The 17,720-nt window shown below is 53.6% G+C and overlaps 1 protein-coding gene across 1 annotated transcript in view; it reads left to right on the top strand.

The window, feature by feature from the left end:
* Positions 1-17,720, top strand: part of LOC133357612 (dynein axonemal heavy chain 11-like) — a 147,069-nt gene that overhangs the window by 63,342 nt on the left and 66,007 nt on the right. Inside the window, 17 exon segments of the mRNA XM_061575642.1 lie at positions 345-505; positions 1,996-2,152; positions 3,154-3,299; positions 3,771-3,887; positions 4,842-4,980; positions 5,439-5,531; positions 5,692-5,886; positions 5,997-6,074; positions 6,440-6,572; positions 10,335-10,462; positions 10,571-10,719; positions 11,736-11,886; positions 12,553-12,684; positions 12,852-13,025; positions 16,695-16,715; positions 16,717-16,848; positions 16,850-16,901. Coding sequence (XP_061431626.1) covers positions 345-505; positions 1,996-2,152; positions 3,154-3,299; positions 3,771-3,887; positions 4,842-4,980; positions 5,439-5,531; positions 5,692-5,886; positions 5,997-6,074; positions 6,440-6,572; positions 10,335-10,462; positions 10,571-10,719; positions 11,736-11,886; positions 12,553-12,684; positions 12,852-13,025; positions 16,695-16,715; positions 16,717-16,848; positions 16,850-16,901 — 2,158 coding nt within the window.

Raw genomic sequence — 17,720 nt, 5'->3', positions numbered from 1 at the left:
GTGCGCCTTTTGGCGTCATCTGGTCCAACCCATGTGAGACTATGCTCTAAGGAAAGCTGTCTCGGGTGTGGACCAATCAACTTCAAGGACAGTGCATATATTATCAGAGTTATGTTTTTTGTTTGCATTATGACTACAGGTATTGTGGTCTATGCAAACATGACTCCTTGTAAAAAAAGGTGTCAGTTTTGTTGCCAGATAGAAGGGTAAAAAACCAATTATCATGTTACAGGCCGATCAACGAGCGTTTGCACGCGGTGCCGGCTTGACAACCCCCCCCCCGCCCCCGCCCCAACCGTGCGCTGCCGACACTGCTGCTTCTCCTGCTGCTGCTGCTGCTGCAGGTGACGAGTGCGCAGGCGTTCCCCTGGCTCTCCCAGCTGCGGCACCGCTGGGACGAGGCGGCGGGACACTGCTTCGCCAACATCTGCGACGCGCAGTTCCTCTACTCGTACGAGTACCTGGGCAACACGCCGCGGCTTGTCATCACGCCGCTCACCGACCGGTGCGGCTCCGCGTCACCGTTTGGAAGCCGGTTGAAACGATCGCACGGCGATGCCCCCCGCCGCCGCCGCCGCTGTTGCTGTTTGGCTCCTGCACCGGCGGCGGCAGCAGCGGTGGCGGTGCACAAGCGCGTTCGACAGACAGACGCGCTCGTCAACGATGCCGCGTGTGGCCCCGACGAGACAAGAGTCGGGCAATGGCACCGCTTCGTAGCACGGGGCTGTTTAGGAGTTTTGTTGAAAGCCATGAAAACTTAAAAAAAACTATTTTGGTTATTTTACCAGGTAAAGGGTCACCGAGCTGTGTAGCTCTTTTCAGAAGCGATCTGGCCATCACAAATGATAGGTCAACGAAGTGGCCGACCGCATGGCAATTTATAGCAGCAGCCATATACTGTGAACGCGTGACACTGATTCTAAATGTGGTGAGAAAAACCGGGGGACCCGGAGAAAAATCCACGCGACCACGGGGAGAACACGCAAACTCTAAATATACTGCACACTTTTCATTTAAAGCTTTTCTGACTGCAGGGATTCATATTCTTGGTTCTTTCGGTAAAGTCACGTAGAAGGGAAACAATAAAATAGTACAAATATAAAACAATAAAAATTTTACGACGTTTCGACTGCAACACAAGCAATCACACACCTGATGATGATTGCTTGTGTTGCAGTCGAAACATCGTGAGAATTTGTATTGTTTTATATTTGTATTATTTTATTGTTTCCCTTCGAAGCGACTTTACCGAAAGAACCAATAATATACTGCACACTTGTTGATAAGTGTGTTGATTTTTTTAATGCAGGTGTAGCCCTTTATTCTTTTTTACCCAAGGAAGCCTCGCTAAGCCTCAAGACTTCTCAGGAGGGTCCTGCGTTCGGACGTTTGGTCAATTCGACGGGCGAGTGTTTGGCTTCGCGTGAGATGCAGCGATCCATAAAAATACTCGCAGCGCGCACGCGGAGATAACACCCCAAGCACCGCACAGATGGGTTTGAGCCACTTGCCCGACTGCCATCTTCGCCAATCTGCACGCTCCACCACTGTGTGCATTGTTTGCGTAGGGGATCTCTGGCGGTCGCCTCGTTCTGTTGCATTACAATCGGCTTGTGGCATTGCAAGCGATGGTAATTCACCAACTTGGATTGGGGCGCCGTGGTGGCAAGATGGCAACTACCTCGCCTGGTATGCAGGAGGTCAACGACCGACTAAGACGCCTGTGACATTTGGAGTTTGTGCATCTCCCTCCCCGTGGTCGCTTGGATTCCCCTCCGGGTCCTCCGGATTTTCCCCCCGCATTTGGAAACACGCGTTGAGAGTATTTGGCCACTATAAATGTCCACACAATAAGCCACCTCTCACTGGCCTATCATTTGTGGCCAGGTCGCTTCTGAAAAAGAGCTGCATAGCTCGATGGGCCTTACCTGGTGGAATAAATGAAGTTGTAAACACATTTTTGCTTTGTTTTTAACTGATGGATGTCCACCCAAGGTGCTACATCACGCTGACTCAGTCCCTGCACCTGACGATGAGCGGGGCGCCGGCGGGGCCGGCCGGCACGGGCAAAACGGAGACCACAAAGGACCTGGGCCGTGCCCTTGGCATCATGGTCTACGTGTTCAACTGCTCCGAGCAGATGGACTACAAGGTGAGAACTCGTGTGTGTGTGTGGCACAATCGTCATGGTGACGTCACCGCCACTTAGTGGCGAATGGCGGTTATTGTTGTTGTTTGTGTCTTTGCCCCTGCAGTCTGTTAAGGCTACACAGGGAATCTTTGTCTTTGTGCGTGAAGTGGGGAGCGGTGGTGTAGCGGTTAGCACGCTGCGCTATGAACCCGGCGACCCGGGTTCGATTCCTGCTCACGGCCAACACCGGTGACGATTATCTGAACCGGTCCTGGGCCTCCCCTAGGTCGACTCAGCCTCAAATGAGTACCTGGTGTGGTGTGTAAACATCGCCACTAGGGAGACAAAGGCAGCCGGGCGTGGTGTTGGCCACCCACCCCCTCCTGTGCGTGCCGGCCTTGATCGGTGCTTCTCGCCAACAGTACTTGTCCTAACAGTCTATTAAGCTTATACGGGGGACCTTTTCCTTTGTGTGTGGTGGGGGGGGGTAGTGGAGTGGTTAGCGCACTACGTTAAGATACCGGCAACGTAGGTTCGATTCCCGCTCGCGGCGAACATCGCCGATGTTGAATATATGAACTCGCAGAAGATCGCTGGGCTTGATTTTCCACGAAGCTCATGGTCCACCCTGAACTGCATCCACTGCACAAACCGTGGCAGTAGACACGCAGATGGAACATGTAAACCTCTCCAGTAAGTGTGCGACTGTGGTCATCTAAAACAGATCATCACAATCTACAATGACGCAAATGCCCGATCCACAAATACGAAGGAGACATCACAGCGATGCTCTACTCCTGACGCGGTTATCCGGCTCGACCGCACCGAATGCGAAATTGTAGCTGTTGCTCTGCCATCTACACCATCAGCCGTACGACAGAAGAAGAGAAAGAAAAATAATTGCCAGACCCCCAGGCCGCACCCCTACGTGGCACTAGCAGAGGGGCACTAGCAGAGGGGCACTAGCATAGAGGCACTTGGCTCCCCAGTGCGCTAACCCCCCCACTCCCTCCCCCCCACAGTCCATTGGCAACATCTACAAGGGGCTGGCGCAGACGGGCGCGTGGGGCTGCTTCGACGAGTTCAACCGCATCGCGGTGGAGGTGCTGTCCGTGGTGGCCGTGCAGGTGAAGACCATCCAGGATGCGATCCGCAACAAGCGGAAACGGTACGGGGCTCGCACGCAAGCGCACGGATGCTTGTGTCCGTATGTATGGATGCGCGCGTCAGGGCTGGCAGTCGCGAGTTTGCGAGGGTATTGAACAAAAGGAAACAGAACTATTTTTATTTTGCCAGGTAAGGCCCACTGAGCTATTAAGCTCTTTTTCGGAAGCGTCTTAGCCATCACAAATGATAGCCCAGTGAGAAGTGGCTTATCATGTGGACATTTATAGCAGCCAAAAACTCTAAACGCGGATGCTGATTCTTAATGTGGAGGTGAAAACCGGAGGATGTGGAGAAAAATCCACACGATCACGGGGAGAGATACATGGAAACTCCAAATATTCAGTCGCCATGGTCGGGATCGAAGCTACGAACTCCTGTATATCAGACGAGGTAGTTAACATCTCACCACCGTGGACTGTGTCGCCGTGTAACCGTGTCGCCCTGTCACCGTGTCGCCGTGTGGCACCCCCAGGTTCCTGTTTCTGGGGGAGGAGATCGACCTGAAGCCGTCAGTCGGAATCTTCATCACGATGAACCCGGGCTACGCGGGACGCACGGAGCTTCCTGAGAACCTCAAGGCTCTCTTCAGGTTCGTTGTCATCATCGTCATCATCGTCATCGTTGTCATCATCGTCATCGTTGTCATCATCGTCATCATCGTCATCATCGTCATCGTCGTCATCGTCGTCATCGTCATCATAATCGTCATTGCCAACGTCGTCACAGTTGGCATTGTTGTACCCATCACCACGGTGTGGTTATCATCGTAGCAAGGCAACTCAGACCCACATCGCAATTGCAATTGTCAAGGTTGATGAGATGAAGCAGCAGGCAAGTTACCCCGGCATCAGCAACCACATCACAACAACAACAACAACCAGATCACAACAACAATAACAACAACCATTTATAATACAACTGCTTTACGTGTTTAGTTTGTTGTCCTTCCCTCGCACCTCCGATTAGCACAGCCGGCTACGTATGGTGTGAGAGAAGTTCAATATCCATCCATACAACCACAACCAGATAACTATAATCACAACCATCTTACAACAGAAATAACAACCAGATCACAACAACCACAACCAGATCACAACCAGATCACAATAGCAATAACAACAACAACCAGATCACAAAAACCACAACCGGATCACAATAACCACAACCATATCACAACAACCACAACCAGATGACAACAACCATATCACAACAACCACAACCAGATGACAACAACCACAAGAACAACAACCAGATCACAACAACAACCACAACCAGATCACAATAGAAATAACAACAACCAGATCACAACAACAACAACCAGATCACAACAACAACCAGATTACAATAGAAATAACAACAACCAGATCAACAACAACAACAACCGGATCACAGCAACAACCACAACCAGATCACAACAGCAAAACGACAAGCCGGTCACAACAATAATTAATTATAGGACCCTCCAACATCCCACCCCTCCCACCCCCCGTCTCCCCCCCCCCCACCACCACCACCACCCCCGTACCCCCGCCCCCACACGCAGGCCGTGCGCGATGGTGGTGCCCGACTTTGAGCTCATCTGTGAGATCATGCTGGTGGCCGAGGGGTTCCTGGACGCCCATCTCCTGGCGCGCAAGTTCATCGCCCTGTACACGCTGTGTCGCGAGCTGCTCTCCAAGCAGGTGAGCGAGCCACCTGGCACGCCGCCTGAACTCGCTAAAAGCACGACACCTTGGCTGGCCGCGTCAAGGAGCATGAACCATCGTCACGCGAGCTCCGGCCATCGTTGCAGCAGCAGCAGCGGCTTTTAGCTGACGGCGGTCACCGCATCGCGCGCTTTCAGACGCGCTTACTGCGTCCGTCTTGAACGCTCTTCCTTCCGATCTTAGGAAGCCACTGGAGCAATTGCACGTTCACATCCAGATTCAAATACTCATTTCTTCAGAACTCCGTTTCATGTTTAGTTTCCTGTCCTTCCCCCCCACCGCACCTTCGACTAGCCACGGTTGGCTACGTACGGAGCGAAATCAGTTCGACATGCACTACACATGTACGTACGTACGCCCACGTCATCTGGTTAACGTGCAAGGGCACAATCTGGTCGTGAATCCCCGCTTGGCCTTGCCGCCACCTGCCCCAGGACCACTACGACTGGGGTCTCCGCGCCATCAAGTCCGTGTTGGTGGTGGCCGGCTCGCTCCGCAGGGGAGACAGGACCAGGCCCGAGGACCAGGTGATGGCCAACTTTGCGCTCGCGAGCGTGGCGTGGGGGGGTTTTATTGCATCCCAGCGAACGCGGAAACGTCGCCGGGCCCCGTGCGCGCCTCGCCGTCACGGCGCGTTGACGGGCGAACGAACGAACAAACGCGTTGTGCGGACCGGCGGACGCGCAGGTGCTGATGCGGGCTCTGCGCGACTTCAACCTGCCCAAAATCGTCACGGACGACCTCCCCGTCTTCATGGGCCTCATCGGCGACCTGTTCCCCGCACTGGACGTGCCGCGGCGGCGCAACGCCGACCTCGAGCAGATGGTGCGGCGCTCGGTTGGCGAGCTGCACCTGCAGCCCGAGGAGAACTTCGTGCTCAAGGTGGGCGGGCGGGCGAGCGGGGCGGGTGGTGCCACCAAGGTCCATCGGCGTGTTGGGAAAGATTTACGGAGCCCGTGCGCGACGTCTTTGCCCTGTTTCTTTCCCTGCAGGTGGTGCAGTTGGAGGAGCTGCTGGCGGTGAGGCACTCGGTGTTCGTGGTCGGGAACGCTGGAACTGGCAAGAGCCAGGTGAGTAAGCGGCGGCGGTGGCTCGTGGGGTCTAGTTTGGTGAAGGTTAAAGCACAGCCCTGCAATTTCAGCCCGGCATTGACTAGAGGGAATTCTCAATGGTTATTTGAGCCTACTATTCCACGCTGCTCATATTTGTTGGAAGGGGTGGGAGTACTCACACTTTGCCTCACCCAAACGCGACCCACCGAACGCCTGTGGTGCACGCAGAAGTGCGGTGATGATCGCGTGACGATCACGTGACGATCACGCGACGATCAAGTAACGATCACGTGACGATCGCACGTCAATGTCCCTGACGATCACGTGACACCGCGCGCTCGCTGCCCCCGGCCACCTTCTCCCCCCCCCCCCCTCCCGGGCAGATTCTGCGAACGCTGCACCGGACGTACGGCAACATGAAGCTACGGCCGGTGTGGAACGACCTCAACCCCAAGGCCGTCACGACCGACGAGCTCTTTGGGTTCATCCACCCGGCCACCCGGGAGTGGAAGGATGGTGAGTGGCGGCACGCAGTCTGTCGCCGATGAGCCCCTGGGTTGGCGAGCTGAGCCGAACGTAGGGCCGGCACAGCGCTAATGCTCGTGCAACGTGGCAACAGGAGCCTGGGTTCGACTCCAGGTTCATGGCTGCCTTGCTGTGTGGAGTTAGTGTGTATCGCTCTTCCTCAACCGGTAAAGGCTAAAACATCCCAATGCTGAAATTACTCCATTGGGATTACACGCACTGCAGCAGAAAAACCGTGCAAAAATTATTTTGCATGACCCTCCTGAAAAAAAAGACATTGAGACTTGTCGAGGCGTTCCTGGATGAATAATTGGCATTGTAACCGTTCTAAACGGTTCACTTAAACCCACCCACAATCCAAGGGGCCAACCGCAGATCTTGCCACGCAGCATAGTGGCAGAGAATCAATTCTTGAATCACGACGGCAAATCATGGCAAATGCTCCGCGTTTGGAGTAGTCCCTCGGTTAAGATTTTTAATCCATTCCACGAAAACTAGCGTTAACCGAAATAACTGTTAATCGAAGAGAGAGCTGTTTCCACTGCCAAAACAGAACACAATGTAGACGAAGCCAGCCGAGGTCTGAATGCTCATAAATGGACGTCGCTGATTGGCTGAGGGCATGGTTCAGACCCACTTACGAGCGTTCGGATTGGCTGAAACTTGGAACCTGCGTGTATCACGCAAACGCACCGTTAATCAAAACGTTAACGTTAGTCGAAACTATGGGGTCCTATGGGAGGCGAAACGTTAAACGCAACACCATTAACCGAGCTCACTGTCAACCGACTTTATTCCTTTTGTTTACTCAGGACAGCCTCAAGCCTCTTCTTGAGGAGGGTCCTGCCAAGTGGTTTTTAGTCTTGCTTTGCAGTAGGAGGCGACGTCGTTGCTATGGTTGTAATCTAAATGGAATAATTTGCCGGTCATTTTTCAGCAACGGGATATTTTGACCCAATAACGGTTACAGTCAGATGGAGCATTTTTATTATTTCCAATTTTTTTGCCACGGGAGGACGACCGGTCGAACCCTGGAGGAACCCCATGCGAAAGAACGCTTGGGGAGAGATGACGTACAAACAAACCGCACAACGGAAAGGCGGCCCGAGTCGTCGGGAATCGAACCCAGGCCGAGGTGTGAGCGTTACCACCGGCGCCCTACCCCCTGCCGCTCACCGAAAAGCATCACGATGGCTTTTAACCGCCACGACTAGCGAGCTGCACGGCACCCATCGGCGATCGATTTTTCGTTTTTTTCCCCGTCTCAAGTGCCGAAATTGACCGCCGCGTAAAACGGCTATGATCTTAACGAGGGCATTTTTTTTTTGTACCTGCGCACCGCTTAGGGGGCCCTATTTGGGGCGTGAATCAATACCGCGAGAGCGTTTTTACGCCGGAGCGTAGGACAAGCACCACCCGGGACGTGGGAGCAGTGAGACGCAGAGATCCGGGTGAAGGCTGCTCACGACGGGGATAGGGGGAGGGTCATTTTAAATTGTCAGCGTTTTGCAGTCACGTGCGCTGGCCATGTGCAGTGGAATGGTGAACCTCAAAGGTGAATGTGTGGTAGATGTGTACGTGTGTGTACTTTCGCACAACACGTAGCCAACCGCGCTAATCGGAGGTGTGAGGAGGGGGGGAGGAAGGACAAAAAACTAAACACAAAAAGCAGTTCTAACGAAATTCGTTTTCAAATTCATATTTAAAAGTGCATAGCTCCAGTAGGTTCCTAATATCGGAAGAACATTCCAGACGGCCGGAGAAGCGCATCTGAAAGCGTGCGATGCGGTGACCGTCTTTGTTCGATGGTTAGCCAAAAGCTGCTGCTGCTGCTGTGAGGATGACCGGAATTTGCGTGATGACGGTTTATGCTGCAAGGTATCGCGGTTAATTTGTGGCAAAAGCATATTCTTGGTTCTTTCGGTAAAGTCACGTAGAAGGGAAATAATAAAATAAAATAAAAAAACATGACTAAATACAATTCTTATGACGTTTCGGCCACAATGCAAGCAGCCGTCTTCCGGTGAAGAACAGGTCTGTTGGAAAGACAGACCTGTTCTTCATTCAGACGCTGTCTTTCTGACAGACCTGTTCTTCACCTGAGGACGGCTGCTTGCGTTGTGGCCGAAACGTCGTGAGCATTATTTATTATGTTTTATTTTTATTATTGTATTATTTCCCTTCTACGTGACTTTACCGAAAGAACCAAGAAGATGAATCCCTGCAGTCACGAAAGCTTTAAATCGAAATTGTGGCAAGCACTCTGTACGTAATGGACGGTAGATGCGTGCAATTGACGTAGGGGACGCATGTGGGCGATGGTACATGATGGACTCTTTTTTGGTCGACATTTGTGATGTGTGCCTCACGGATGGTCACACGTGATGGTGGACATGCGTGGTGGATATATGCCGTGGAACTGTGTGATGGAACGCGTGTGCAGTGGTCATACGGAGGAAGACTCGTGCGCTGGACATGCAGCGGGAGGGACACGTGTGTGCACATTTGGTGGACAAGTTATCCTTATGGCGGTACCCTGGGGTACCAAATAATACACAATGACCGAGGCAATTCAATATTTTATTTCTGGGACACTAGTTTTCCCCAGGGGTGTTACTTAACTCCGCGACTGGGGTACCAATCAATCCGACATCAGTGCCACACTCCGCGATGTCGAAACGCAGCGAGGACGATTGCGCCGATACCCTGAACGCTCGTACGCGGCACCGTAGTGGTGCTGCATCGTGTACAGCTCGTCGAGATGAGTCGATTGCCGCGTCGCCGACCATCAACAGATTAAAAGTGACTGCATCACGAACATTATGCGAGAGCTGGGCTACTATGGTACACCCCGGGGTCCCGCCATGAGGATAATTTTCTCGAACCAGTTGAGACCAGGATGGGTCTCATTCCGAGAGGGACCTGGGTCGCCAAAGGGACGGTGAGCACAGCAATGATGCGAAGAGCAAGAGGAGCAAAGAAACAACTTGCGTCACGTCGCAAAGAGAACGTTCGCTGTACGCGTGCTGCGGAGGCGCGTGGAAAGCCAACACCGGTGACGATTATCTTAACCGGTCATGGGCCTCCCCTAGGTCGACTCAGCCTCAAATGAGTGCCTGGTGCGGTGTGTAAACATTGCCACTGGGGATGGTGTTGGCCACCCATCCCCTCGTGTGCCGTGTCGGCTTTCATAGGTGCTCGCTAACAGCACTTGCCCCAACAGTCTGTTCAGGCTATACGGGGGATCTTTGTTTCATTATTTTGCCACTCACACGGGCACCTCCGGTTCGCACGGTTGGCTACGTACTGTGCAAAATAATTTCAACGTACAAGAAAGATTCCCCCCCCCTCCGTATCGCCTTTAACAGACTGCTAAGGCAAGTGCTGTTAGCGAGCACCTGCTCATGAAGCGGTGGGTGGCCATCACCACGCCCGGCCGCCTTTGTCTCCCCCAGTGGCGATGTTTACACACCGCGCCAGGCGCTCTATTGAGGCTGAGTCGACCTAGGGGAGGCCAAGCACCGATGCACATAATCGAACTCGGGTCGCTGGGTTCAGAGTACAGCGCGCTGACCACCACGCCACTGCTCCCCGGACACGAAGACAAAGATCCCCCGTGTAACCTGGGCAGGCTGCCGGGACAAGCGCTGCAAGCGAGCACACCTATACGCGTATACACACACACACACGAGCGCGAGCGCGCGACGGGACCCACCTTTGTGTTGACGCGTTTGCGCGTGTGGTGGTGGCCAGGCCTCTTCTCCAGCATCATGAGGGAGCAAGCCAACGTGTCGCATGACGGGCCCAAGTGGCTCGTCCTGGACGGAGACATCGACCCCATGTGGATCGAGTCCCTCAACACGGTGATGGACGACAACAAGGTGATGACGCTGTTCGTCGCTCGCTCCTTCGCGGCGCTCATCGCTCGTTACACCTGCCCTGGACCCCCCCTCCCCCTTAACCTCGCCCCCCCCCCCCACGTGCCCCAGGTGCTAACCCTGGCCAGTAACGAGCGCGTGCCGCTCAAGCCCTCGATGCGGCTGCTGTTCGAGATCAGCCACCTGCGCACGGCCACGCCGGCCACCGTGTCGCGCGCCGGGATCCTCTACGTCAACCCCCAGGACCTGGGCTGGAACCCGTGCGTGCCTCCCACACATTGCACGCGCGCGCGCACATACAGGCAAAGTGCAAAAAGGTCCCCCCGGTTTGATAGTCTCAACGGGCTGTCGGGGCAAGGGCTGTTGGTGAGCGGCGCCTACGAGGTGCCGGTGCGGGCACACGAGAGAGGGGATGGTGCAGCCAGCCGACTTTGTGGCGATGTTTACGATGTGTCTCTGTGTCGAGTCCGCCTGAGTACAACCCCGCTGACCTGCAAGGCACTCGGCGTGGTTAGCCCCGCGATATTGACAGGCACCGATCCCATCGTGATTCATACTCTTAGTTCTTTCGGTAAAGTCACGTAGGTAAAAAATGAAATTAATAAAAATAAAACAATAAAAATCACGACGTTTCGGAGGCAACACAAGTCTCCGTCATCAGGTGGGACCGTCACAGCCATTTTTTCTGCAGCAAATCTGGCTGTGACGATCCCACCTGATGACGGAGACTTGTGTTGCCTCCGAAACGTCGTGATTTTTTATTATTTTATTTTTTATTAATTTTAATTTCATTTTTTACCTACGTGACTTTACCGAAAGAACTAAGAGTATGAATCCTTGCAGTCACGAAAGCTTCAAATCTAGAACCCATCGTGATTCTCCAGCGGAGGTCCCCGAGATATTCGGATCGTCTTCTTCCAAGGTACTCCGAGGGCGATCGTGCGGCTGCCAAGCCCTTGCTCGCAAGACAATCAGAATCGCTATTAGGCGAAATTCAAGTCTGTCTTGAAAACTCACCTCTCTAAACCGGCCTTTACCCCTCTAGTTCTAGCCGTTCACCCTGGTTATGTTTGTTTTCTGCTTTCCATACGTGGTGCATTGCGATCTACGGATTAAACGCGCCTTGCAAATATTAACTATTATATGATTATTAAATGCCACTGCATCTCAGGATGTATTGATGGGGGTGGGGGGGGAGGGGTGGGGGGTGTTCGGCCGCTGGGTAAATTTGATCGGCGGCGGGGGGCCCGACTTTGCCCGTGCCGCCGAGGTGCAGGTACGTCGCCAGCTGGCTCGACGGCCGCCGGGTGCAGTCGGAGCGCGCCAACCTCACGATCCTGTTCGAAAAGTATGTGCCGCCCTGCCTGGAGCAGCTCCGCTCCAATTTCAAGCCCATCACACCGCAGCCCGAGTGCAGCATCATACAGGTGTGGCTGGACCCCCCCCCCCCCTCCCCCCACCCCCACTCATTGCTTTATTTTGGTGATTTCGAAAAGTTTTTTGGCTTGGCCATGTGTGTTTGTTGTAGTACGGAGTAAGACTGATGGTCTTAATCTACGTTGTCTTGTGGTTGTTGTTGTTGTTGTTGTTTGACTTGCATCCCACTGGGATTTTTGCACAAAGCGTTGGTGTACGGTGCTTTTTCTGCAATATTTTGCTGTCTTTTCTTGGATTTTCTGTTTGCACTTAGTCACATATTCACTTTACGATGTTATCTTGTTCATGTTTTTATTTTTTGTTTGTTGCGGTTGCACCCGATTCAAGAGCCGAATGGCTCACAGGGCTATACCTAATAAATGAACTCGAACTAATAAATGAACTTGAACTTGAACACTCGGGCTCACCCGTGTTTCACGATCCTGGTCTTTCTTGAGTTCTCGCCAGATTACAATGTTTTTAATGACTCGGCCTCAAATGAGCACCTGGTGCGGTGTGTCGTAAACATCGCCCATGGGGGAGACCAGGGCGTGCGTGGTGTCGGTCATGGGCCACCCACCCCGCAGTGCTGGCCTTCAAAGCGCTCGCCCCAACATTCCGTTAGGGCCATACGGCGGTGGGTGGACCTTTGTCTTTGTCTCGTATCACCGTGCCAGACGCTGTGCTCTCTCCTCGACTGCCTGCTCACGCCACTCAACTCCCCGGCCGACTCTCCGCGCGAGCTCTACGAGCTCTACTTCGTGTTCGCGTGCATCTGGGCGTTTGGAGGGGCCCTCTTCCATGACCAGGTATTCCCCCCCCCCCCCCCACAGTGTACACCGCCTCGACCCTTCGGCGCAAAAGAAGTTCAACGCACGTTGCGTAACATAGACGGGGGCAGGACGCGACTCGCGAGTGACGTGGGACGCGTCGGTGCGTCGCGTTGTCTCTTGCCGCGGTCTGCGGGGGCGAGCAGCTGATCGATTACCGCGCCGAGTTCAGCCGCTGGTGGCTCAAGGAGATGAAGACGGTGAAGCTGCCGTCTCAGGGCACCGTCTTCGACTACTTCATCGACCCGGCCTCGCGGCGCTTCCTGCCGTGGAGCGAGCGCGTCGGCAGCTTCGACATGGACCCGGAGAGGCCGCTGCAGGTGGGCGTCACGCGTCGCATTCCAACGCTGAGCTTCTTTCACACCGTGCGCAGCCAACCGTGCTGATCGCAGGTGCGGGGAACAGGGAACGGCAAACTAAACGCAGAAAGCTTCTTCTTGGTTCTTTCGGTAAAGTCACGTAGAAGGGAAATAATAAAATAATAAAAATAAAACACAATAATTTTTTTTTATTATTTACCTTCCACGTGACTTTACCGAAAGAACCAAGAAGATGAATCCCTGCAGTCACGAAAGCTTTAAATCGAAAATTAAACACAGAAAGCAGCGCTCAATAAAAATGAGTTTCTGAAAGCGCACGGTGCGGTGACCATTTGTGTTTGATGGCACCGAGGAAGCCGCTGCGAGGATGACCGGAGTTTCCGTGATGGTTTATGCTCCTTGACCGGCACTCTTGTGTGTAATGAGCAGCTCAGGGGAGCACCTGACAGACATGGTCGGATCTTACGGTACCCGTTCTGACACTTGTGTGCGTGCGTGGGCGAGCGTGCGTTGCGTGTGTGACGTCGGAAAGCCAGAGAGTAATCTTGGGCCAGTCGGTTAGCATGTCTATCGATTGTCACGAGTGTCCGTTACGATAGGCACAGATCAATGGTAAATGTAGAGCCCTGGAATTGACTTTGGATTTGAATCCAGGATCTCAGTTCCACGAGTTGAGCACTCTGACATCATCCGATGGGCCACCCATCTAACAAGAAACAAGAGCAGTCGTTGGTTTTGCAAAAGCACTGCACTGGTGATGGGGCCCACAATGTTGAAGCCAGACCAGAAGAGGTCAGCAACTCTTGCACAAGACCATCTATCAATGTAGCGGCAATTGCTTTTTATTTTAAAATGTTTATCCGCGAAGCAATGCGGCAACTGATGCATGGAAGGGTGTTTTTGTTGTTGTTGTTGGGTCACACCTCCGCATCAGTCCTCCGGGCGTGCCGAAGCAGTAATCACTTGGCCACGTTTGTTCATCACGTGACAGCTTAATGAATTGGTCGTGCCGAGTGAAGGAGGGGGGCACGGCAGGACAAGACAAAGATTCCCCGCATAGCCTCTCACGGACTGTTGCGGCAAGTGCTGTTAGCGAGCACCTATGAAAGCTGACACGGCACACGAGGGTGTGGGTGGGTGGTCAGCACCACGCCCGGTCGCCTTTGCCTTCCTGGTGGCGATGTTTTACACACCACACCAGGTACTCACTTGAGGCTAAGTTGACCTAGAGGAGGACGCCCAGGACCGGTTAAAAAAATTCGCCACAATTATTGATCGTGAGCGTGAATCGAACTCGGCTCGCCGGGTCCATAGCGTAGCGCGCTAACCGCCATGACATCTGTCGCGAAGATCCTTGCGCGTCAATCTTCAGCCGTGCGCCTTACACGTCTTTGCCCCTTTTCAGACATCATCAGCACTATGCCAAGACCGCGCAGCGTAGCAGTACCTACGCGGCGTGCGGATGTCCCCGCAGAGCGATTGGTTTTTTAACAAAGGCGCTGATGGGGCTCGCCCAAGCGTGTTCGTCCAGCCCGGCTGTTCGTCCTTAACCCCCCCCCCCCCCCCCCCCGGTTAACGCGGCGTCACGGCCGAACGAGAGCAGGGGAATGGTCACGGCCGGCCGTAAAATTAATTGGTTTAAATAAAAGCTACCTGTCGCGGGGAGATTTTTGAAAGTCAAGGCTCCTTGTGGCCCGCACTCAGCCCTCCCCCCTCCGCCCCCGCCCGCCCCCTCCCCCCACGTCCTCAATGGTCAATGGCGATGGATGAGCGTCCCCCTTTGTCTCACCCCCCCCCCCCCCCCGTGCCGTGATGGAGGGATAGCTGAACAGACGCTCGGAGCTTCACAAAAAAAGAATCAAAAGATCCCCGGAAAAGCCGCAGAGTTTTCCACCACTGTGAATGTTTCCTTATTTGTATTTCTTTTTTCTCTCTCTCTCTTTTTGTCCAGTCGTGCCGTTGTCGTCGATGTTGCATCCCAAAAGAAGGCTCCGCACCCTTTGAAAAATTGACGAATCTGGCACACGAACCCGGCACAAACGCGCGCAATGAAAACATGAAATGAAATCCCGCGCAGCCAAAACGCCGAACATTGTGCCGTCACGGCACGCGGCACAGCCTGAAAAACGCGCAGTACAGTTGCGCTCCTTAAGTGTGACAAACAATGGCAATGATTCAGTAGCGGGGGGTGACCGAACATCTCAATGCAGGGGACCCGATGTATCGTCATCGTCATTTCTCCACTCACAGCTCCACTCACTCACAGCTCCACTCACTCACAGCTCTACCCACTCACATCTCCACTCACTCACTCACTCGCAGCTCCACTCACTCACTCGCAGCTCCACTCACTCACTGACATCTCCACTCACTCACAGCTCCACTCGCAGCTCCACTCACTCGCAGCTCCACTCACTCAATCAATCACCAGCAGCGTCGTGGCGAGCTGCCTGGCATGGGGCAAAGCACTTGTTGCACTCGAGACTCGTGGATCAAATCTGGCAGGCGTCCTGGTTATTACCGCGTTGAGTATTAACCAAAACAATAATAAACATCATGCGTCCTCTACTCACGGTGAACATTCAAGATCCCACAACGTGATTTGCGAGAGTCGGCCACCGCATCTGTGTGTGTGTAAGTTGAACTTCTTTTACGCCGTGCTGTAGACAAACGCGCTAATCGGAGGTGCGGGGGAAGGACGACACAAAACACACACAAAAAACACATTCCTGCAGAGGGAGCTGGTAGGAACGTTGGGTTTCTCGGTCAATGGCCAGGGTCAACGGCGGCGTGGTGTATTCCGCAAATTGCCCGACTGTGAGGGCGGGCACAAGCCGGTGTGAGTAGGTTAAACGTTGAGTTTTATAAGGGCACCACGGGGTGACCAGCCCCTCCCCACCCAGCCCCACCCCTCCCCCCACCCACCCAGCCCCTCCCCACCCTCCCCACCCAGCCCCTCCCCACCCCCCCTCCCCACCCAGCCCCTCCCCACCCAGCCCCTCCCTGCACGACGGACACAATAATCCCCTGTGGACTGGTGTAACCAGGAGGTTCCTACCAGTATAATCCCAATACCTTGGCTGGTCTCGTCAAGGAACATAAACTATCACGCGAACTCGGGTCATCCTCGCAGTAGCAGCTTTTGGCTAACCATTGAACAAAGACGGTGGCCACTGCATCGCGCGCTTCCAGATGCGCTTCTGCGGCCGTCTGGAACGTTCTTCCTTCCGATATTAGGAAGCCGCTGGAACTGTGCACTTTTCAATCATCTTGATTGAAAACTCATTTCTTTATAACTGCTTTATCTGTTTCATGTATTGTCCTTCCCCCGCGCCTCCGATTAGCATGGTTAGCTATGTCGGTGCAAAAGAAGTTCAACATAAATTTCGACTTCAGACTCTGTCTACTTGACAGACCTGTTCTCCACCTGAAGATGGCTGCTTGCGTTGTGGCCGAAACGTCGTGAGAATTATTTTATTATGTTTTATTTTTATTATTTTATGATTTCCATTCTACGTGACTTTACCGAAAGAACCAAGAAGAAAAAAGTTCAACACACATGCATGTAAACACAAAAAGCAGTTGTAAAACGAGAAGCCGTTCTATAATAACGCTGGCGGCTCTCCCCTCTCTCTCTGTCTCGCGCTCTCTCTGCCGCCCGTGTGGCAGTCGGTGGTGGTGCCCACCGCCTGAGACGGCGCGCCTGCGCTACCTGCTGGGCCTGCTGGCGTCGCGCGGCAAGCCCGTGCTGCTCGTGGGCAACGCCGGCGTGGGCAAGACGGCGCTCGTGGCCGAGCACCTTGGCGCGCTGCCCGACGACTACTGCGGTCACGAGCGTGCCGCTGAACTACTACACCACCTCCGCCATGCTGCAGCGTAAGTGTATCTCCTAACTGCCCCCCCCCCCCCAGTCCCTTCCCAGCCAGGAGCTGTTGCTGCTGTTGTTGCTGTTGTTGTATTCGATCATCGCTTTGCAATAGCAATACAAAAAAAAACCTCTCCGGCAGTGTGCGACCGTTGTCATCCAGAACAGACCCGTACAACGTGTAACGACGGGAGTGTGTCGTATCGTGTTGTAATTATCATAACAAGCGCCTCGTGAAAGAGCTCACGCGGAAGATCCCTTGGTTTCGATCTTCCCACGAAGCGCACGCACGTCCACCCTAAACGGCAGCCACTGCACAAACCATAGCAGTAGGTGCGGGATACCTGATGCACAAATGAAAAACTAAAAACTCTCGTGTCGTGTGCGACCGTGGTCATCCAGAACAGATCGTGCAACGCGTGACGACGCAATGCCCCCATCCACAAATACGAAGGAGACGTCATGGCGATCCAACTCCATGCTACTCCTGGCGTGGTTATCTGGCTTGACCACCTGAATGTCAAATTGCCATTTTGTTGTTCTGCATCTACATCGGACCGTACGAAAGAAGGATAGCTTTCCATCGAAGGTTGAACAGGTCAAGGCGTTGGCTGGTGCAGTGCGTTGTAAGAATCGCCCATTGGGCAATTCCCCGGATTCAGGCCAGAGAGAGAGAGAGAGAGAACGACAGGACGGGTTAGGAATGAAATTCTGTTCGTCTGTCTCCCACGGCGTGTAGCGATGCCACGGATGCGTCAATTAAAAATGGACTCTGCCAATTCGTAGCGATGCGTGTGTGGAATCGCGCGTGTGAGGGTCGATTCCGTTTG

The sequence above is a fragment of the Lethenteron reissneri genome, chromosome 7 (genome assembly GCF_015708825.2).
Source record: "Lethenteron reissneri isolate LAM-NWPU_2019-01 chromosome 7, ASM1570882v1, whole genome shotgun sequence".
Classification (NCBI taxonomy): domain Eukaryota; kingdom Metazoa; phylum Chordata; class Hyperoartia; order Petromyzontiformes; family Petromyzontidae; genus Lethenteron; species Lethenteron reissneri.
This window is presented reverse-complemented; position numbering and strand designations above follow the sequence as displayed.